Below are 24262 nucleotides of genomic sequence, written 5' to 3' on the forward strand. Positions count from 1 at the left end.
ATACGAGGTGGGTGTTGTATAAGCTATCTTAAGTTTGGCCTTTCAGATGGATTTTCCATTCTTCATTCTGTCCTCTGCTCCAGGAAGCTGGCCTGTCACATATAATTGTGACTGATTTAGCTGCATTGTAAGAATTTCTTTTCCTGGTAATGCTCAGGAATTAAAGTCCATCATGGTAGGTTGGGTGCTGGATTTATGGCCATTATTACTATCAGTACTCTAGGAAGCCCCCTCAGATATCCTTCTATCAGACTTTTTGTTGTGGTTTTTCTTTCTTTCTCCATGCTACTATTGTAAGAGTGCCAAACCTGATCTCGTTATGGTGAATACTGTGTAATGAGCAGCTGATTACCTACAAGTGAAATGTTGGAAAATTCTGTATATTCCTCCTATTTGTCTGGAGAAGATCTTTCATAAAGAAATACTTGATTATGTCCATTGGGCAAAAAAAAAAAATCCAGATCTTCAGGTATTTTGAGATTTGTTTGTGTATCTTACTGTCAGAAGCACCTGTTAATTCAGTGAGGTATCCAGTAATTCACTGAGTCAGGCAGGTTTATGTTTACTTAGATTTCTTAGGCTTTAATAATTTGAGCAACCTACATTTTCACCTGGATTGATCATGGGTTACATGTCCACTGACTTTTTGAAGAAGAAAACAAAAATACAAGAGATTATTTTCCTCTTTATTTATTCTTAATAGTTAAATTCAGCCTAAGGTTCAGTGCTTCCATTTACACACTAGAAGCAAAGCCAGTCTGCTCACATCACATCATTTGATAAATTTTACTTTTTGGCAATCTCTTTCTGTTTATTCTTGGGGGAAAGAGATAACCTCACTTTTTTGTTATTTCTATGAATTGAGAAAATCAGTGATTACTTTATAGCATGGAGACATTCAAACTAACCCAGAACCATTAATTCTTTGGTGGTAACTATAAATTTCAAACAGGCACGTCTCTCATAGCTTGCCGCTTCACATTCAAAAATCAGAACTCACCAGTCATTACATGTCAGCTGTAACCAGTAGAGAATATTTTAGCTACAAATACATGAAACTGTGACTTGGATTGTGGCTCAAAAGAATGTTCTAGAATCACCTTTCCTTAATAAGATATATGATTGCGTTAGCATCTCCCTTAGCTGTTCTTTTAAACTCATTTGAAATTATTTGCAGATAGAACAATTTTGAATGCTGATCTCAACATGAAACAGAATTCAGAGAATACACAAAGTTATCAATGAGGTAACATTCAACAAGCAGGGTGCTATGAATTTGACATTAAAATTCATTTATGTAGTAAAAAGTAAAGTTGAAAAAAGTATTTTCAGAGGCAGCAGTCACCGTCTACATAGAAAGAAAATCCAGGAAGTATGCAAATTACACACCAGGATACTTGATATATAATTTAATCAGAGGATACATAGAATACAGAAGTTTACTAGAATAATTATAATCTACAACACATGAAAACAGTTTAGAAAATGGATTAAGGTCACATTCTTTGACAGTAGCTTCGTTGAAAATACAAACGTAGAATGAGACATTCATGCGATGTCCAGCGCTGCCCTGCCTTGTCATCAAATCAGCTCAAACCAATCAATTGGTATGGATTCAGGCAGCAGATGTGTTGTTGATTAATAAACTAAATCTTGCCTAGTGAGATTGTTAACCTCATAGAAGCACACTCAACTAACTACTGATTGATATTTTGGTACTTAAGATGCAAAAGCACATTTCTTCTAATTGGAAATATAGCTTAGAACTATATTGTGGGGCAGACCTACGATTGTCTGAAATAAGAATGCTTGGCTTGATCATTCTTCTATTCAGCGACAAATGTGCACTCACACATCAGAGACTAGGATTTTAGAAATTAATCCTGGTGGAATTTTTAGGGAAATCTTGTCCAACTATATTTATGGAAGCAAGAATGTGTTAGGTTTTTTTTTTTATTGGGTGTATTGACTGGCCTAAGCACAGACATTCTGCTTTTCAATCATATGTTTACAAAATCTGTACATTACAAAGAGTATAGAAACAAGCTGAAAAGAATGTGCCACACATCCTGGATAAGTATCTATATGCAGTTAAATTTACAGATACAAAAGAAAATACAGCCTACTTCCCTTATAGTGCAGTTATTTTTAGATACAATGTATCACTAGTAAATGGTCGTAGCCATCAACTCTAGTTGTCCCCCGCAGAGAGAATGAGAGCAAGATCCGTTCGATACAGCTTCCCTCCGTCCGACAAAGCCATTATGCTTTTCTTGTATGTTGGAATATTATTAATATCCAGATCCTGTACAGAACATAGATAGCATTATATTCCAGTTAAATATGGAAGTGAATTAACCACTGTCAAGTGATAAAATGTGAGAGAAAACTGCTTGTTACATCAGTCCATTAAGGGCTGGATTAAATTCTTAGATGTGAATAAATCACAAGGTTGTTTTTGAAATCTGTTTATCACAGTGAAACACTGACTCAGGCTAGTACCAGATCAGGTTAAGAGTTGCAATCTACTTCTGCTCCTCTGTAAGTTTTTAAAGTAGATTTCAAGAAATGAATGTGTGGTTGCTCCTGGATGGATCTGTCAAGTCTGCTTAAGAAGTAAGTGGCTAGGTAACTAGATTACCTGTTTATTCTTCTCACACAGATCCTTCAGTAAAGCATCTAGTTCATTTTCATCTATGTATCCATTGCCATCCTGAGGGAGGGGTAATAAAATAGGACATAAGTAACTTCATCCATTAAAATGGGGAATGTAGTAAAATGGAAATAATTAAAAGCTTCAGAAAATCTTCTACTGCATATTGGCAGATATTCTGACCTCTATGTCAGACCCTCAAATTTTTAACTGCTGTGTAAAGTTCTAAAATACATGTGAATTGCCTCTCATTCAGCACCTCACATTTGTAAAATCCTTTGAACTTTTCAAAGTGCTTTCACATTTAGTATTTCACTATATGTTAACAATATCACCACCTCCTACTGAAGTAAATAAGCACAAATATTTTCATATGAATGGGAACATAGGCTTGGGGAAGCTGTATTACTGGTCTGATGTTACACCAGGCAGTGGAAGAGCTGTACCAGAGCCCATAAAGGACTGATACTGGGTCCAGGAGTAGAGAAATTAGAAGAAACAAAGCATATCTTACCATATACAACATGGGAGGATTCTGCTGGATATATATTTTTTTTAGATTTATTCATTTTGTAATTCATTTTTCAGTTTTAGTAGGTAGCATTGTTGCAATCTGACTGCACATATACAATGTATTGCATGTAAATTCATATACATAATATACTGCACGTTTTTAAAAATTTACATATATGTACTGTTCATTGTTTCTAAGAATGTTTACATAGTTATCAAAGGAATAAAGCCAACCACAAAATAAGAATTAATTTAAAAAGATGCATACATCCTGCTATTAACAGCAACATTCTTTATAATTGCCAAGATATGGAGGCATCCTAAGTGCACATCACTACATGAGTGGATAAAGAAGATGCAGCATGTATATGTAATGGAATACAACTCACACATAAGAAAGAAGGATATTTTGCCATTTGTGGCCCTTCATTCACTTTGTTTTCACTTCAAAAACCAGAATTTTATAAATGGTATAAACATTTCCATTGTGTCAAAAATAGCAAAACACCTAGAAATAAACTTAGCCAAGGAGGTTACCTAGACTCTGAAAACTGTAAAACATTGATGAAGGAAATCAAAGATGATAAAAAGAAATGGAAAGATATCTTGTGCTCTTGGATTGGAAGAATCAACATTATCAAAATGGCCACACTACCCAAAGCAATCCACAGATCCAATGTGACCTCTGTCAAAATACGACATTTTTCACAGAACTAGAACAAACAATTCCAAAATTTATATGGAACCATAAAAGACTCCAAATTGCCGAAGCAATCTTCGTAGGTCTCTCTTTTTTTTCCCTTCTTTTTGTTCTCTTTTCTTATGGCTTGAAAACTAAAGAAGTTCCTTTAATATTTGTTGTAAAGCTGGTTTGGTGGTGCTGAATTCTTTTAGCTTTTGTTTATCTGTGAAGCTTTTGATTTCTCCACCAAATCTGAATGAGAGCCTTGCTGGATAGAGTATTCTTGGTTGTAAGTTTTTCCCTTTCATCACTTTAAATATATAGTGCCACTCCCTTCTGGCCTGTAGAGTTTCTGCTGAAAACTCAGCTAACAGCCTTATGGGAGCTCGCTTACATGTTACTTGTTGCTTTTCTCTTGCTGATTTTAATATTTTCTCCTTATCCTTAATTTTTGTCAATTTGATGACTATGTGCCTTGGTGTGTTCCTCTTTGGGTTGATCCTGTGTGGAACTCTCTGCACTTCCTGGACTTGGGTGACTGTTTCCTTTCCCAAGTTGGGGAATTTTTTAGTTATTATCGCCACATAACTTTTCTCAGGTCCTTTCTCTCTTTCTGGGACCCCTATAACGTGAATATTAGTGTGCTCCAAGTTGTCCCGGAGTTCTCTTAAACTATCCTCATTTCTTTTCATTCTTTTTTCTTTTTTCTGTTCTGCAGTAGTGATTTCCACTAATCTGTCTTCTAGCAAATTGATCTGTTCTTCTGCCTTATTTAGTCTGTTCTTGGTTCCTTCTAGTGTGTTATTCATGTCAGTGATTTTATCTTCAACTCAGAGTATTCTTTATATTTTCCAACTCTTTGCTAAAAACTTTGCTCTGTGCATCTATACTCCTCTTGAGTTCTCTGAACATCTCCATCATTATTTTAAACTCTTTCTCAGATAAATTACCTATTTTCTCATCACGTATTTCTTCTTCTCAGATTCTATCTTGTGCCTTGGCCTGGGAGATATTCCCCTGCTGCCTCATATTGTCTATCTTTCTATTTGTATTTTTAGGTAGGCAGTTACCTTCTCAACCTTGGAGAGGTGGCCCTTTGTGTAGGCATCCCTACTGCTGGATATTTTCATCTAGCTTAATCCTCATTCTACCCTGCAAAGTGAGTATTACTATCTCATTTACAAATGAGGAATTGAGGTTCAGAGGAGTTTGGTATCTTTCAAAGCCTCACAGGAGATAAAGTGTGGCATGGGATTTGATTCAAATTTATCTAATTTGGGATATAATAATTCACTTCTTATGACAAGAATGAATTGGGTGAGTAATTTTAATAGTTCAGGTTTCTTTTAATATAATCTTGAGTTTGAGGCTTTTTTCTCTTTGTGAGCATTTTCCAAATTTTTCTAGAGTCAAATTATAGATAAGAAAAAAGCTTTACCTGATCATATAACTCAAAAGCTTTATTGAACTCTTTCCCACACATTTTGACTCCCTAGATGATAGAGAAGAGAGCAAAGGTTAATATGTTACAATTATATATCTCACATTCTAACCTTTCAAAAAATATTCTTTATAGTAGAGAAAAAGAAAAATACCTGAAATTTAAGAAGAAAATTCTCCTGCACTGGTAGTAACCTTTTGAGAGAAAAATATTAATAGATTAGATTTTTTTGACAAATATCTTGTTATAATAATATTTGCATACTTCCTAAACTCACCTGGCCATCTCAGTTAATTCCAGCTTCCCATCATTATTTGAATCAAACAATTTCAGCTGAAAGACAGAATGCATTATTGTAGCCACTGAAGAATTATTTATTGCACGAAGGAGAAGACAATTCAAAATAAAGCATTTTCAGTTATCAATTATTTACACAGACAGCAAAATTCTAGAAACTAGCATCTGTTAACACTTTCAGTGTAAAATTTCAACTCTGTGACTTTCGTCAATTGCCAAAGTTTATCAGCACGATGCAGAACAGTCAGAGTAACAGCGATCTTAGGCTGGGCTTTTAGAACATAATTATTTTTCTTGCAAAGATGTGTTTATATGTATCAAGATGTGGGAGAGATGGTGTCTGGCTGTATATAGCACATCCTGAAACTTTCCAAATAACAGTCCGAAATAAATAATTTGTTTCCCTCTTTTACAGCATCAAAGAGTACGAACAGAAGTAATAGGTAGATAATAGGTATAAACCCTTCGAGAGTAGAATTTTTGAGGGAGTTTGAATAGTTTTATTTCTCTTGGACACTAGGTACTCGATAAAGCTCCCTACCTCCCCACTGCACTATACACATCATACACCAAGACATACCCGGGTATAAACACATTCATATCCATATTTGGGAAGCATTTACGTTTTTAGAAAGTTTCCAACTATTGCTCTAATATATTACATAGGAGGACTGCATATGAAATCAAATGTATAAAATATGTGGAAAAGAGGCATCTTTGTTTTTAAAGAAAGGAATGTGATCATAAAGGTTATAGGTTTGGTGAAGTCTTTTTAGGGAGATAAGGAAGAGCATTCTGTGGTTTCAGATATTCTAAGAATCCTTCGTAGGAGGTAGATTTTTTCAGGACCTGATACTGATACAACATTTTATAATCCATTGACTGTAAGCTCAAAAATTGTCACACCAGCAAGTTACTGGACTCCAGATCACACAGTTCAGTGTCCACAGGGAATTATTTCCCTACATATAAATTTTAATTTTAATTAGTTCTTGATTAATCTGCTTCCGGGATTTGAGCTGGTTTATGACATTTAGTCAGACACGCCAGGCCAATCCAACAGGGGAAACTCCCCTCTGAGTGGTTTTAAAAGGCTGCTTCAAATTTCTACCTGGAGAGGAATCTTTAAATAGACATCCCTTGAGATTGGCATAAAACACAAAGTTGATAGATGTAGGTTATTGTTCATTTCCCAAAAGTTATTCAGAGTCTAGATCTGCCCACTGTGACACGTGTATGCTAATGCTGTGATAAATGGAAATGTGATGAGGAATTAAAGAGCTCACTTCCTTACAATGAAAACTTTTTCAATTGTTGTGAAACTAAAGATTAGACCTACTTTATAATAATTACCACTGTATAGTGAATAAAGTACTGGTATAGTTCTAATGTTTTTTTTTTAATCCCACATAAAAGTAGGCTGATAGGCCGAAAGCAAACCTGTTCCATCAAATATAATCAAATCCTTTATAAGATTATTCCTCAGGAAAAAAGTCTAACTCCTTTGTTGGTATAATATAATTGTTGTAATAGGCACCTATATTTTGCAGGTTATTTATTTAAATCAGTGAGGTAAGAATTCACTGTACATTGATAATACTTAAAGCATATATATAAATACATGTACTGACTGGGTAATTTGAAACTGTGAATTTCAAAAATTAACTAGTTAAAATAATGTTTCCAAAAATATTGGCTGATGAATTAATCAGTTTGGCAAAGATTTTTCCTCATAGTCCTAGTGCTGCGAGTCAAAATGAACAGACTCTACCCACTTGAAAGTTAATTAACTTCATGGGCATTGGATTATTTTGTCTAGAAGTTCATCAACTTATTTGTTCATTCGTTCCTAAAACATTAAGTGCCTATGTATAAAGCAATTTTCTTAGTGCTATTAGCAACATTCTACAGCAGCTCTTGGTTATACTATTTATGGTAGCACCAGCTCAGGGAATATTCGGATTTCCTCACCCAAAGCACCAAGAACAATATTCCAGAATAACAAGAATCGAAAGAAAGAAGCAGGAAATGCCCCTTTTTTTAGTCACTCAATGACTGAAGTAGCTGGACGTTTTCTTTAAACTTCAACAAAATCTATGATTTCCTAAGACATGATAAAAATGGATCAGAACCTCTATAATAAATGAGTTTTTAGTGATACAATTTATATATATAAAATGTAACTTACATATATATGTTATATAATTTAGTGATATGGCTTTGTAAGAATAACAACGGATCTTCTGATAGATGAAAATTACCTCGCTCCACAGAAAGGAAATGCTCATGTGTTGCGTGCTTGTAACACTCAGCCTTACAAGGTGTAACCACCCTAGTTATTTCACTTTTCAAGTGAAATGATACTTATGTGCATGTGATGCTCACAACCATGGTTTATTTACTTCCTCCTGTGTAGCCTCGGGAATTAGCCAGAGCACAGTAATATTTCACAGGCTCTTGGCTACAATATTTCCAAGCCCAGTCTTACCATTAGGTCCGTATACTCGGCTAGCTTTGTATCATCAACAGTCTTGTTTGCTTTTTCCAGCAGGTCCTTTAGAAAGTTCTGTTAAGACAAAAAACAGTCAGATAAATTTCATCAAGAGCAAACAGTCTGCTTTCATTTCAGCCTGCCTTGAAATGGAACACCCCAGGAATACGAAGAAAGTCTCTTTCTGAGGGTAGAACTGGGTAAGGAGAGGTGCTTACAAGGGAGGTCCTCTTGGCGTTCCAGCAATGACGCTGCCTTTGACAGGCCTTTTACTGAGAACTGATCTGTTACCATCTATACTAGGCTGTTCTATGCTTTTATGATTTCAGTTAGAGTATCTGGATTACGCACTGTGTAGGAATCAGAGGAAAAACTTGTTAAACCAGCCAGCCCAATGAATGCATTTCTACCTAAGGATATCTTCACAGATATTCGTATGACTCTGCTGCAAGAGACACAAGGGACCCTGCTATGCCTTCATAAGGTATGTGAACAATTATCAACAAACAAGATGGAAATACACCCCTAATTTCAAGTGCATTTTATGCCTGCACAGGCAGTTTTCACATCAGTTTACGGCCAAAATGAAGCTCTTCTCACGAGAGGGCCAGTTGGTTAGCTTTGGGGCTTGATGCAGTCCAAAGCACCTTGGTTAGAACGTGTCAGCTGCCTGTGCAAATTAAAGCAGTTGACTGCAGATGTTACCTAATCTTTGTAGAATACGTGAATCACATCAAAGTAGAGATTAATGTGGGAAGGATGAAAATGATGATTATTAATTTGACAGTTAAAGTATAGGAGTGAGTTTAATTTTTTTAACAGAGAAATAAATCAAATAAAGGCTTTACAAAAGTTTGCCATATAAATGGCAATGTAAGTACTTACGCATATAACAGTCTTCATTTTGTCTAGGGCTATTCATTTGCAACTTCTTTCTTTGTTCAGAAAATGAATTAATGCAATTATGGAAAACTGAGCAGATACTATGTTCAGACATTATTGAAGGATTGGGTTTCTCCGGTTGTGCAGCCATTTACCTCCCTCTCACATGTACTAGTTCTGCTGGACTGATTTAACTTCATTATTTTCAAGGAAGGAGATCTTTCTCTTGGCTTGATAAATTTATTCTCACTTCAGACATTCCACTTCAAATCCAAAGTGAAGCATGGAAAATTCAGTTATCTGTTGGGGTGAATTTTATTTTTGAACCTTATGAGGCTTTTGTCAGAGACTAATTGGGTTAAAAATCCTCACCAGAGACTGAAATGGTGGTCACAAAAATAGCCTGGAAGAAACTTCGGGACGCTGAGATTCAAAGTCTGTCTGAGAGCAAGCAATGTTTTACTCTATTATGGATCTTAAAATTAGCTTTCTTGAAAGATCCATTAAAAAAGAATGCCAACTTATCTTCAAAATTCCCCAGAGAGGAGTGCTTCTATTTAGAATCTCTTTTGAGAATAAAATTGAGAACAAAGAAGACCAGTATTAGAACTGAGCTTAAGTTTCCTTATGAACTTGAAATGATTTTTAAAATATATTTTTTGATCCAATAGAATAAAAACACAATAGTTTAACTTGTGGGCTCTCGGTTGCTAAGCTGCAAGTTTGTGAAAGACACTGTTTTTAGTAATTTCACATCAAAAAGGTTTACATTTCTAAGTGTTCTAGTTAAATATTTTAGCAGTTTTGCAGTGGTCCAAAGTGACCCAAATCATGTTAAGCTGTGACTAAGAGACCATATTTATATTCGTATTTTCCTGCATAAGCAGAAGAGGTAGCTTTTGATGACTGAAGCTTGAAAGCATGTGGTATTGTGGGAAAAAAACCATTATTACCATTATCAGATATTCCGTGTCCACATCTGTGTTCTTTTCCCAGGCAGCTGTGTAATCTTGAAAAATATCTAATCTCTCTGAATTTCATTTCTCTGTTTGTGGTAATGGGACTCATAATACCTTCCCTGCAACTTTTCTGTGAGGATTAAATGTTAAAATACATTTCAAGCACCTAGTATTATGCCTGCCATATAGCAGGTGCTCAATAATTACTAATTTTCTTCCCTTTTAGTCATTCTATATCCTGAAGATAAGGAAAATAAGGTTTTCTGGACTGAGCAGTTTGGGGTCAATTTAAAGAAATGAGAGAGAGCTGATTTTGTATTTCTGAAAGGCTAGTAAATTACTGAGTTCATGACTAACATATTTATTGTGCTTGTATTTCACAAAAATCTTTCATGTGCAACATCGTTCTTGAGTTTCACAATAAATCTGAAAGAAGGTATTACTGCCCCCATATAAAAGATGAAAAAAAATCAGGCAGAATGATGAAGAGATCTGCCCAGAAGTAGGACTTGACTTTAGACCTTCCTGCCTTTTCCTTTACATCTGCCTTCTCCCGCACCAGCTCCTACGTACATCTGTGAGATAGGAATTGACCGATTCATTTTTTTCAAAGTTGCAGTTTTTCAGAAGTTTGACTATATCAGGACATTGTTTTTATTATTGTTACTGAGAGGCAGGAGGCTGCAGGGAATGTCTAGCGGCCCAGGAGGCAGACAAGTTTAAAGAGCACAGCTCTGTGTCTTATTTCTGTGTAGCCGTAAGTACATGCCCTAACTTCTCTTAACTTTTTTACTCACTGGAATAATACTGATCTCAAATAACTCACATGAAGATTAAATAAGATGTGTGTAAAGTACCTGGCCTATAGTAGGTGTCCAATTAATGTTTAACTTGAAAGAGGAATCTGTTTTATATAGTTGTTTAATTTATAAAATAAAGTGCCAAATTTCAACAAAAAGAACTGACTTATTCGGCTTGGTGTATCATTATCTATCCATCTATCTATCTGTCTACCTACCTACCTACCTACCTATTCATCCATCTATCTATCCATCTATCTGTCTATAATCTATCGTCTACCTCTTATATAACAATTTGTATAGACCACAGAGAATTCTAATTCCGCAATGCTGAACAGAATTTCAAAAAGTACTTGAAGTCTCTTTTTTGATCTGGTACTTCATTAATGATATGGAAGAGTGGGTGAAAATATGCCATTGCTCAACGTTAGTTTCTTCTGTGGGAGGTTTTTTTTAAAAAGCTACAAAGTTCATAATTGTATTTGAAAGGAAAAAAATTTAAGCACAATATTTTCTTTGCTTACCTTAAGCTCCTCGGTTTCTATGAAGCCGCTGTGATCAGTGTCATATCTTCTCCATGTCTGTAAATAATTTTGGATAAGGAAAACCAAATACATTAAAAAAAAAAAAGGCAACCATTTTCCTATTTTAAGGAGCTTTCTGAAGACGTCACTCACTGACACAGCTTTCTTATACCTTCATGAACTCCTCACAGGACTTCAGCTGCTGGCATCGGAAAAGCAGCAGGAAATTCTCTTCCGTGGGTAATACGTGAGCCAGCTGCAAAAGATTTAAAAAGTTGTTGTAAGGAGCTTGAAAGCGAGTCTCACGTTCCCTGCTCTTAGTTGTTATTGAACATAGCTCTATTACCTAGAAAACCAGGGGAAGAAAAGCATTACAATCGATTTTCCCTTTCTGATCGTTCGTCCCTACGAAGCGCCGTCCCTGTTTCCGGGGCTTGGCTGCTCTTGAGCGAAGGCGCTCCGGCCAAGAAGCCGGCGCAGCGAGCGTCCGCAGGCAGCTCAGACCGCTGTGGTCTGGCCGCTTCTCATCTGCAGGACACACAAGCAGACACGTCCTGGTGGCTCGAACCCTTTTTCTGTGCCACAAATCAGGTCTTGCTCCTCTCAGGCCACATAGACCTGCACACATGGGGCCGTACATTTCATGTAAAATGAAAGAGACCACGAGAAATATGAATGTAGGGGAGGGGATAGAGGGAAAATAATGCATTCTCAAGTCTGAGAAGAAAGCTTACTAAGAGATTCAAAGCAACACAAACTCAAAACAATTCTAAGACAGTGGAGAGAGGTGGAAAAGATAATTCACAATGAACAGTGGAAACTGAATAGTAACAGGGAGTATCAGCTCTCAGATTTTTTGTTCCTGCTAAAAGAACATTTATTGCGCGAATCCAGCGCTTGGATTTTATTTTATGATCTCCATTTTGTGACCCTATGACATTTCTCCATTGATCTCATTTCATAACTTAAAAGCTCCTTTTTTTTTTTTTTTTTTTTTTTTGGAGGAAAGAAGGGCTCCAGATCCCATTTTAAGATGAATATAATCTATCTATTGCGTGCAGGGAAGGAGGGAGTTGGATTGATGGCCTCACTGAATATGTGAATTCTATTCCTGGCTCAGCTGCTAATTAGCTGTGTTCCCCAGCAACTCCCTCAGCCATTTCTGGAACTTAGCGCCCTCATCACTAAAATAAGGAATTGGAATAGAAACCAGTGTCTCTTAAATGTACTGGGTTCGAAATGACTTTGAGAATCCGTTAGAATCACTACATCGTCACCATTAAAGAATAAACCTACAGCACTGTATTTCATCTAATTCCCAGAAGGTAATGAATCCTGAAATACAGGCATAGACCCTCGTCTCTGGATTTTAGACCAAGAACCTGTGGTCTAGATCAACCTTACGGGCAGCATAAGCTCCAAAATTTGTACTAAATTATAGGAAAGACTCTCACACTTTAAAAAAAAAATTGTCCTTTTAGGTTTATTTAAAAAATTAAAATATAATATAATAAAATGTGTCATTCTACCTTATCTGCAAGTAATCTCAATTTTTAATTATATTTTTTATAATATATCCTTTAACCCAGCTCATTTTTAGATCTTTGAAATAATAATCTCAAATTAGAACCAGACAGTTTATATACACTAATAATGAGATGAAACTAATGGACGGGGCCAGACAACTTATTAGGATGTTTAGTATGACTCAGAACGCATTTTTTAATTTATTTTGAAACAAATGTCACTACTATGGTTGTGCATTAATGCAAGCATTCATTTAGGAAACAGGGAGTAGCCAATGCCAACTCTTCCTTTATTTATTAGTGTGTAACTTGTCAGGTAACCACTTTGTATGTTTTTGGTGGACTTCCCCATTGACCATCCGTTTCAGGAGGGTGAAGACTATTCTTTGTCTGCATCCCTTGAATCCTCAGTGGGATGCTCAACACGTTAGGTGCCTGACATAAATGTTTGGGATTGGTTGATAATTTTACTTCATTAAGAATACCTACTTAACATGATTTATAGTGAGCATTGTTTTTCTATCTTCATTGCAATTTTCTATTTTGTTTGTTGTTTTGTGCAAAAAATAACAAGTTTTCTTAAAAATTTTCTACTTATTGAAACCCACCAAATACATGAAAACAGAAAAAAAATAAAGAGTTAATAAGCAATGACCATGTGTAAGATTAGGGAAATTTTAACCGTTTTGTTTCAAAAATTAAAGTCTAACTTTCATGATGTTCAGAGATCCCTACAATGTCAAATATAGAGATGGTAAAATTCTCTTCAGGTTTAGTGTAAATGTATATTTCTTTGTCCATGTCATTTTGGTTCTAGTTGGTTTATTTATAAGAAGACAACATTTTATCTACATGTAACATACTCAGACTTTTACTTTCATTGTGCTATTAATTTTGAACTGAATAACGTGCCATCCTGTTCTACAGATATTGTGGATAGGCATGTGGCTATAAAGAAACCACCTTTTTTAAGGTGTGTTTCACAATGAGGTGGTCCTGTGTTATCTGTTAGTCCTTCCATTGATGCATATGAATCAATATTCAAGTTTAAGAGCTGAGTACAGTAACTCTCCAGCTGTTGTCTCTGGACCATGTCCACAAAGTGCCTGAGGTCCTCTATAGAAACTGCTTTTTTTCCTCAGATTTGCTAAGTCACTGTTGTCCATAGAATTATCCAGAACTGCCCGTTCCAAAATTACTGGTGATTTCTTAGTCCTTGGGCGGGCTGCCTCCCGGCTCTTTTATAAACTCTCAAAACTATTTTACGGATTGGAGAAGAGAGGAGAGAAAATCAACGGAATGTGTGGAAGGCAGATAGCTGTGGTTACAAGGAGAATCAGACCTTAATTTATGAAAACTGGTTGCTTGTCACTGAGAACGGGGAAGGAAAATTTTTTCTCCATTTGCCTGTATTCCCTATCAGTCTATATACATTTTGAGGAGAGGGTCTGTGTTTTAATTATTGTTTCTTTTCTGGCACTTGCACAAACTTAAGTAGGTATTTTAATGAACCAATGAATGAAGGCAGTTGACTATCTAGGGTCCGCATAGGCTGAAAGTAAGTGGAAATTAAGTTCCTTTGGAGGTAATTCAAATAACTTATCAGTGAGGTGTGGATAAAGGTTGGGTGGACACTGTGATACACCATCCAGAGCTTTCTTTAGGTGCTAGGAGTGTTGCTGTGGTCTCAGCAGTCAGGTCTCTTAGAGCTGTATTCCCCAAGGAGGCTGAATTCCATGACTGATCAGCATGGGGATATGAAACCTAGCCTTCTCAGTCAAAATTTGGGACATCTCTGAAGGGTTGTCCCAGCTTCAGAGCTCACTGTAGGGTCAGCTAAAGTCTCCTTTGAGGCTGTAACACAGCTCAAGGTCTCCCTCTGCCCATTGCTGTTCTTTTCATTTCCTTTTGGCAGGTACTGATCTCAAGAGCACTTCCTAATAAACTTCCTCATCACTAATCTTCAACTCAGATATGCTTCCCACGGGGCTCAGCCTGTCCCATGACAGGGATCGTTACATCTCTCTTCTGTTTCTAGGTATAATATGGAGCCCTTGCATTGTGTTTTGAAGTAGGTTGGAATCCCTTGCTATGGCTCACATGGCTATGATTCAGAACCTGCTAGGCACCGTCCTGGATGCTGGGGATTCAGAACCACCAACAGCAAGAAATTTACAGGGAGGAAGATAATTTCAAAAAATTTTTTTTTCAGAAAACTCCAAAGTAGGAGATAGCTACAATGATAAAGCTATGTTCTAGGTGCTGGGAGAGTACACATGAACAACAACTTCACTAGAAACACAAATGACCCAGGTACATAACTTAAAGCACACAGTCTTGGTGCGTGTTAGCTTGAAGACAGTCTTGGTGCATGTTAGCTTCCTTTAACACATATTAATACAACATTCAGCTTTTTACTTTGGGAACTAAAGAAATTTTTTTTCTAGCCAATAAGCAGTGAGTCTAGGAAATCTGGAAATTTGAAAGGCAAATTAATTTTCTCATATAAATTTAGGTCTAGTTGAATATAATAATTTGAATTTGACAAATTATAAGAATGGGGAAAAAATTGGCCTTCAGAAAAATGGTGTAGATTTTCCAATGAATTATTTTGATTTTTAATAATAAGAGCACATACATTTATAGAGTTTTTACAATATGCCAGGATTGATCTATTTGTTTGATGTGTATTGTCACATTTGCTGTTGATGCTCACATGTCACCCCTGTTCACAGACAAGAAAGCAGAGGCTCAGAGAGGATAAATGGCCTGCTAATCTTGTATTTTACAGTTTAAGCCAGATTTGAAATCTTGATTTTGAGATTTTTTTCCTTTTACCATCACTCTCCATTAAAATCTCCAGTCAAGAAGTTCTCTTAATAAAGTGTTTAAAAAATATACATCCAGAATAAAGTTTTAAATCAGATTTCATTGTCAGTCATTTCCCCAAATTCTGAGGTGGGAAAGTAGACTGGTATTAAAAAATTACATTTCCTATGGTTAAACTCACATGCTGAAATCCCACTGTGGAAGAAAAGAAGGGAAGTCTAGAGAGGTGCCTGCTTCCCTGGGAGGGTTATTACAGTTTAGGTATTAAAATAGCTTTTAGATCTATTTTTCCACTGGATGCACTGACCTGGACAAATAAGACACAATAAGACTGGAGAGGATGGTAGTTGAAGGGAGTAGGTAAACTATTATAAATTTCAGAAAATATAGGGGTTTCCATTCCTTCATAGCTGGTTGAGATTTTTGTATTTGTGTCCCATGTTATATACAGGATTTCTTAGCAAGTGATGTATGTCAAGTTGGAAAAAAGAAAGGATGAACTTTACATAATACAACTTCCTGGTGACACTAGAGGGCGCATTAGAAATTCAGGCATTTCCGCCTCTCCTTTCCCCATTTTATACATATGATTGGTAGCTTTCAGTTCATTTCTTTCAGTGATTTTTCAGAACCCTTCCTTTCTCTTGTCACACCTGCTTAACCACACCAGGTACAGTCAACATGCTGCAAACTACTATAGCAGTCTCTTCCCCATTTTCCCATTCTCTCATTCTCATCTCTCCAATTAACCACCCTCCCCACTGCCTCCCGTGTCTTGGCTGATAACTTAGATTAATGAAAAGAGTTCTGGAATCAGAGTCAGCTCTAGGGCTGCGTAAGTGTTCTGTCACTACCTGCCAGTGAGATCTTGGACACTTCCTTCATCATTTGAGCTTCAGTTTCTTCATCCTAAAAACAAGTGATTTAGGCTAGTGTTCCCCAACGGTCCCATGTAACAAAAAATTCCATATTCTGGAATACTTATTTAAACTTTCTCGTTTATTCTTCTGTGTCCCACTTCTCGCCCTTTAAACTCTTTCTGCCTCAGCAGATCTGGAAGTCCTTCCTGAATCATGTTTCAAGTGGTTTGGTCAAATAACTTTTCTATACCTTGTGTATCCTTTTTCAACCAGGCTAAATTTAAGCCTTGCCATGAGAAATCAACAAACTGAAGCTTGAAAATATTTTCTTTTAATGTGGAAAATATATGGATTATTAATTATAGAAAAAGGCTAAGTACTTTGGAGAAACATGGCTGGATTCTGGCTCTTCAACCATTTATTTCTTGTGGGTTTTTTTTTTTTTAATTTTAGGCAAATTCTATTAAAGCCATAGGCTTCCCCAACTATAAAATATATGCTCATTTTATATTTATATTTACTTTATTTTGTTATCATGAGATCAAATGGGATAACATATCTGAATACACTTTATAAATTGTGTAATGTTATACAAATGTAAATCTTTTTCCTACTGTTACTGCTATAAAAGTTCCTCAGTTCTTTATTTCAGTCTTCATTAACTTTCTCATCTTCCTCTGTTACCTATATCTATCTTTCCTCCCACAGAAATCCTTTTCTTTCTGATGACAGTTTCTTTTCTCAAACCACTGGGGAAATTTCTTTCATCAAACCTCAAGGACAATGTGCCTGCTAATGACTTCTACCCTCTCATTCAAATCAGGCCTCAAATTCTAATTCATAAATGATTATACTATATCATATATGGTAAAATATAGGTTCAAAACAGATTCAATCATCTTATCCTTTTAAAAATGTAAAATCCATGTGAATCAGATCCATGCTTTTTGTACTACTGTTGCAACCTGGTATGAAGAAATTAAAATAAATAGCTGAGCCTATTTGAGTCCTTCAAAATGAAATATGTTAAATACAAGATGCCAAACTCTGAAATAACCACATCTATAATTTCACTGATTTCAGACTTTCAAACTGGTTTTGAATAATTAGACTTATGTCACCTCATTTATGTTCATTTCAAAGTTCTTTTCTTACCCTTGATGATTCTCATCTTGATTAGCTGGCCTCTAAGTCGGTCTATAAGTCCCATTACTATTAAGTTATCTATTTATATAGTAATGAGTTACACATAGGCAAAGGGAAAAGTGTATACTCCGGGGAAATATTTTAATTACAAAGATAATAATAGTATGTCCTTCCTTAACTCTATTTGTAGTAGCTATTTAAAAATAAGTGTACTTCACATTGACATCACAGGTGTCCTGTAAGATCAATTATTTAAAAACGAGGTTAGTTCTCTGAATCAAAGGTAAATTATGACTAAATGTTGTTGACAGCCCAAATTCTTCACACTCTTATACACTAAGAACGTTATATAAAGAACATGATTATGCCTGTAATTTGGCATATTTTAAAATATGACCTTATTCATTTTTCTGGGCAAAGCTATCCACTCAATTTCTCTAACCAGGTTGGAGAGAGAACGAAAGTAGCTGAGACACTAGATTTTATAAAAGTAGACATGAGGGAAACAACAGCTGTTTCACAAATCTGAGAATGCTGGAGAATCAACGCATAGTCAAAGTTTTGCTTCTTTGATTCATTGACCAAAAAAAAAGTCGCCCTCGATAGGAAAAGTCATTGTCAAAAGATAAGACTTGACGCCCACAATTTTAACTTTTAAAGTCTCAAAAGCTATCTGTACCTATAACACATCATGAAATAGTCACTCACTTTAGCTAAGTTCTTGTGGTTTTGTAAGGCCAACTGCCAATCTAGACTGAAATTTCAGAAATGAGTGTGCAGCTTTTTGCTATGATATTATCATAGGGACTGCAAATACTTCATTTTATATTCTAACAGAAAAGTCTAATAAGAAATACTGATGAACCCTGTCCTTGGCTGCTGTTTTATTGAACTGAGGCTGGGTAACGTATGGGACGAGTACTCATCCACAGGTTGGAGACTTGATCCTGTAACTGCACCAGTGCCAGCAAACAGTTGCATGGCCAAAGGCAAGTCATTTCACTTCTTCAGGCCTTACATTCATAAAGAATTAAATTTTGACTTTGGATTATGCAAATTCTTAAGGGTCTCTTTAATTTCTGAAGGGTTTTTGATTTTATGTTTCTGAACAGAAGATAACATGTTACTTAAGTAAACTAAGCCTCTTGGAACAAGTCTTCCAAATCATGTTTGAGTTGGATACAACTACTAAAAGCTCATTTATTAAAACCACATGAGAAAAATGCGTAAGTTCCTTACCTCTACAATTCCTATTTTTCCATCATCTCTTTGCCCATACTGATCCACAAAAGTTTTCATCTCAGGTGATAACTCCTAAAATTATTAAAAAAAAAAAAAGAGGTAAGAATTCTGTAAAACAAACAAACAAACAAACAGTATGCTTGTGATAGTGCTAATAATTTGTTGCAAAGAAAAACTGGAATTGGAACCATTTAGAATTATGCATATTGGTTTTAAGGATATGTTATCCTTTGAAAGTGTAGTCAGAATCATTCAGTTCATAACGTTTAGTGAATTTAAATATAGTGATCACTGTGAATGTACTTTAACATTGCTTCAGGAAAGATTATTTTATATTGCTGCATTAACTGTCCTATAACATTTTCCTTATTATAACATGTTTTATCCATGGAAGTTACAAATATGTGTTTTCAGTTTGGACAAGCAAACAATGTGATTGTTGAAGAGCAACTCACTTTGTGAGTGAAGAATGTTTCAAGCATGGAAGTAGCATTCATTGATTAAATAAGTTAAAAAATTAAATATCAGAAAAACATGTGTCAGATTAAAAAAAATTACTTGATCAATTTGTACCTTTACTAGAGACAGACAATACAGTGACCTTATTTTGGGTCACTGATTTTATGTACTTAAGATCTTTGCCTCCAAGAGTAATTTAGGGAGCAGCTTTCTAGTGTTTCCTTGTTTCCATTTTTCCCAAGATGTTTTCTCTGTCATTTATTTTTGTACATAAGATGTATTTAAGAGTGACAAAGTGAATGCTTTTATCTCATTTGACTTATTTTTTTCAATCTATTCTATTGCTTATATAATCTCCTCAAATATTGACAGATTAGAGAGCTCTGAACTGTAAACTAGTGATCTGAACATAGAACTAGTATTCAGGAAGTTGGATTTGTACCCTTGGGTCTTCAACATAGCCCAGCTGAAACAGCCCTGTCACATTAACTGAAGCCTGTGTAAATAGGTCAGCCTTCGTAAATGTCCTATTCTGTGTCCTTGGAAAAGTAAGTTAAGGTCTCAGTTTTTATCATAACTAAAAAGATGATGGTATTATCTATTGCACAAGTTTGTTCTAGGGAAAGATGGGTTAATATAATTTAAGGGCGATACCGTAGCTGAATATTATTATTACTAGTGTTACAAAATCCTGTTTAAAGCAAGTTATCTTTGGTAGAACTGAGGTAACAAATCGTAACTAAGTAAATTAATATAGACTTTAAAAAACCCTCCTAATATGAATTAATTTTAACTTGCATTTATTAAAGTTTATTACAGAAAACAATTTTAAGAAAATGAAAGGGGCCATAGTAGGACTATCAGTTGTCATATTGTTCACACATACCTTAAAGTAAACAAAAAACCATCAGGTAAACTGAAAAACAATATAATGCCACTAGTTTAACTAGCAGACTTGATGTTTAGTTTATGAGATTTCTGTATGATAATTATGTCAAAATCTGTGTTTTAAACAGTACAAAACATGATAATAACAATAAATTAAAGCTTTATAAAAATGAATGCAAACTTAAAGACTATATTTAGTGAAAATGGTAGTTCTGAAAGTATATTGGGTTGTATTTCATTAATGTTATATTCACTTATACTTAATATTAATGAAAAATTTGAAATTTCACATTACTAATATAAGCCAAACAATCTATCTATTAATACAAGAAAATCTGCTATCCTATTGCTATAAATGCAAAGAAACCTGGTTTATAAGGTCAATCGTTAGGTTTTAAAAAAGAAAGAACAAATATATAAAAGTAGATTTACTACAATGGGGCCAGTACCAAAATATTTGTCTACTATTACAAACCTCGCAATTCAGAGTTTGATTTAGATTTTAACTATTCAAAGATTATCTACTTAATTCATAAAATAGTCAGTAATCAAGGTATTAAGCAATTTTATATAATCCTGTACCTGTGCTCAAATTTCATATAATTGGATTATAATCTAATAATTAGAGCTTCCAATACTCTAAAATCAGAAACTTGGAAGAAAAAAAATTAAGCTCTAAAATGTTTAAAACTCTAACATAAAGTCATTGATTAAGAAAAGTTAAACATTAAAATAGGAAGAGGAAAAGAAAAATCTGAAAACATGTAGACAGTTTCTAAATATCTGAATTTCTAAGATGAAATAAGTATCAATATTAAAATTAATTCTAGAAAAATTAAAATATAATCATTTAGCTGCTGGAAGCATCTTTCAAGGTTTTAATTAGAAATTTTATGGCAAGTAAGATATTTCAACCAGGTATTTTAAATATATATTTTTTTAAACATGGAAAAGAAGTTTTTGTTTTATTACTCAAAGATACATAGAACTGTAATGATAGTATTGCATGAATATATTTACACAGTAATGTACAAACTGGGGGGAGGGTGTGGAGAGAGCATATAAAACATTTTCAGTTTTATTTGATCCTATCTATTATGCTTTCAGATTTATGTAATATTCAACCTTGGTAAAACAACTCCCAGAATGCTATCTAGTTTAAAATCAATTTGATCAATGATTTTAGCAACTGATAGTTTTTTAATGCATCATAGTACATTTTAGTGTCCTCTGGGATTCTTGTGAATATGTTGTACAGAGGTGTGTATCACACAATTTTCAATTTAGACAGAACAAAAAGGTAACTATTAGTAGATTATATATGTATATAAATATATGTATGCTATTTTATATATGTAACTCAGTGCTAGAGGTGGTGATCTGTTAAAGGACCACATACACCTGTATTTCCCTCTAGACATATACATACAAAATCTGTAATGTAAATTTTCTTTCTAATGGTAGTCAAAAAGGCCAAAGATTATTAGCATCTAACTAGCCCAAATCCAACATTGCTTTCTGAAATGCAGTCCTACATAAAACCCAATAGATTAGTAAAATTCTTAACATTTTTTCCTCTATGCAATCACCTCATCTATGTTTTAAAGCTGGCTGTATTTTACTTTTATGCTGACAACATCTTTTCTTAAGGGATTAATTCATGCCCAAAGGAAGTCATTCAGAATTAGTAAAAATTGTCATTTCTTTAATTAACTAATGGCTTAAATTACAAATATAGCTTGCTTTGAAAACACCATGAATTGCTTCCCATCAGCGTATCATTTTGTTTTTTAAAAAAATATGAAGTTCTTAAAATTACTTTTTACACCTCTAACTTTTGGATTTCTTCTCAACAGAAACGGACACTTTTTTTTTTTTTTTTTTTTTTTGCTATGTTCTTGCTCATTATAATGTTGCAAAGTTGTCCAAATTTCCCCCACCTTGGGAAGTCAGGACAGGACTGTTTCTCATCACTCCAACCACATCAACAAAACAAGAATAATAACAGTCAATGAATAAGAGATCCATAATCTGCAGATTTGTTTCCTGACCAGCAAGGGGCAGAAATGTATTTCTACCCTCTTACTTACCAGGCTGTTATAGAGAAGATTAAAATTACCTAACTGAACTCAGACGTAGAGGTGGTGATCTGTTAAAAGATCTCACACACCCACCATTTCCTTTTAAACACTGTTAAAGAAAGTACAAGTATAGAATTTATATTTTAAAAGCTCTGATTTCATATTGTAAGTTTTTTTCCCTTTAAGGAATTTCTCTTTCCCTCTCTCTCCCCTTCTCACTCCCTCTCTGTCCCCCTCTCCTCCTCTCCCCTTTCCCCTTCCCCTTCTTCCTTACCCTCTCTTCCTCCCTACACGATTTGCAAAGGCACTCCTTCTCCCCTTTCTCAGTAAATAAGTGTTTACATTCCAGGAAATTACTCGACCTCACTAGTTCTTTATGAGAAAGCTAGAATATCTTTTTCTTTAAGGGTGAAGGTCTTTTTCCTCCTTTGCAAACTTCAACCTACCAATCCAGCCTTCTTCCGCGCCTGCTGGAGCTCTTGAATCAAGTTCTGAAGCTCTTTTCCTTCCAGGTAACCACTTCCTGTAAAGACAAAGAGGCACCCAGGTGTCAGACATCTCATTCTGAGTTTCTTCCCCATCCAGTTTCCACAACAGCCATCTTTCTGGCCACCGGAGAGGTTCTCTCTTGCCTCGGTATTGATTAACCCTCAAAGGATACAGAGGCGGCTGAACTCCCCTCCCGGGGTGTCAAAATTTAGACCCACTAAGGGCAAAGGAGGATGACTGGGATGCTCAGCGCAGCTGTAGAAACTTTGGGGGAGGCAGAAAGCCTCAATCCCTGAGTTCTTGCTCCCCCCATCTTTCTACTAGTACCATTCTTGGAGAAAAAAGATTAAGGTGTAGGGATAACATAGAAACAGTAAATTAACTTTAAAATTGATGGTTGGCAGCCAGCCAGAGAGAAAAGATTAGGGAGATGTGGGAAGAAGTAAAGAAAAGAAATGAGGGCTAATCGGATCAGGAGTCTCATGGAAGGGGAAAAGGTGGGAAAGGGCAGGGTCGAGATCCTTCAAACAGTTAAAAAAAAAAAAAAAAAAAAAAAGAGGATAATCACCGTCAGCGTCGAAATGAAGCCAGATCTCGAAAAACTGTGAGGCTGAGATCAGGGATGACTGCAGGTGGGATTCTGCCATTGTACAGCGGAGTGTGTGTCTGCGTGTGTGAATATGTGTGCGTGAGTGTGTCAGGGCGAGAGTGGGGTGAGAAAGAACCGCAGGGTGTGTGTGTGTGTGTGTGTATGTGTGTGTGTGTGCGCGCGTGTAAAGAGGAAATTCTGGGCTGTTGGAGGAAGAGCAGGGCGCGGGCGCTGTCCTCGGTGCTGCTCAGCTCAGGCGGTCCTCCGGAGTTCTCTCTCCACACCCGGCACCCAGTTCTCAGTATTTATCCTGACAGCCGGGCCACGCCTCCTCCTGCCTCCGATTCCTCACTCCCTCCTCTTGCTCGCACCAACCTTCTCCCCCTCCCTTCCAGTTTTCCCCTCGCCTCCCTGGAAAGCTAGCTGGAGCAGCAGTTTTTTGGAGTGTAGGGAGCAGCAGGTGGTGGGAAATCCTTAGCTCAAAGACTGAGTGCTGAAAATAGACTCTTTGCCCTCCACATTCTTCTGTCCAGAAGGTATCTTCTTCCTAAATATTATAGTAAAATAACGTACTTGAAGAATTTTTGATTTTCAGATGGAAGAGGAAAGCTAATGAAGGGTAGAACCACATAAATGATATTTATATTGCATGTGCTATGTGTGTGATTTCTCTAAGATATTTTAGTGTTTGTTTGAAAACAGCCAGGTGAAAGTTTGGCAAATATTAAATTACTGTGATTACTTTGATTAATGTATACAATCTACTTATATAAATAACTACTCTATTTTGTGCTTGTGGGGACCATCATATGAATGTTTCTTAAGATGGCTTATATAAACAAGCCTTTACCAACATGAGAAAGCAGGACTATGTTTTTTTTTTTTTTAACTTGTAGTAGAATTATAACTGG

At 35.6% G+C, this 24262-nt stretch overlaps 1 protein-coding gene across 1 annotated transcript; it reads right to left on the bottom strand.

Annotated features, from left to right (window-relative positions):
• Positions 1-665: 665 nt before the first annotated feature.
• On the bottom strand, positions 666-23642 carry CALB1 (calbindin 1). Its single transcript, XM_010978220.3, has 11 exons — positions 23331-23642; positions 22720-22796; positions 18843-18917; positions 11415-11498; positions 11243-11299; positions 8075-8152; positions 5567-5622; positions 5444-5483; positions 5287-5340; positions 2642-2713; positions 666-2305 (listed from the first exon to the last, which is right to left on the bottom strand). Exons 1-11 carry the CDS (start codon positions 23407-23409, stop codon positions 2192-2194), a joined length of 786 nt encoding a protein of 261 aa, XP_010976522.2. The 5' UTR covers positions 23410-23642; the 3' UTR covers positions 666-2191.
• Between the last annotated feature and the right edge of the window lie 620 nt (positions 23643-24262).

This window comes from Camelus dromedarius, chromosome 30 (genome assembly GCF_036321535.1).
Source record: "Camelus dromedarius isolate mCamDro1 chromosome 30, mCamDro1.pat, whole genome shotgun sequence".
In the NCBI taxonomy this organism is placed as follows: Eukaryota; Metazoa; Chordata; class Mammalia; order Artiodactyla; family Camelidae; genus Camelus; species Camelus dromedarius.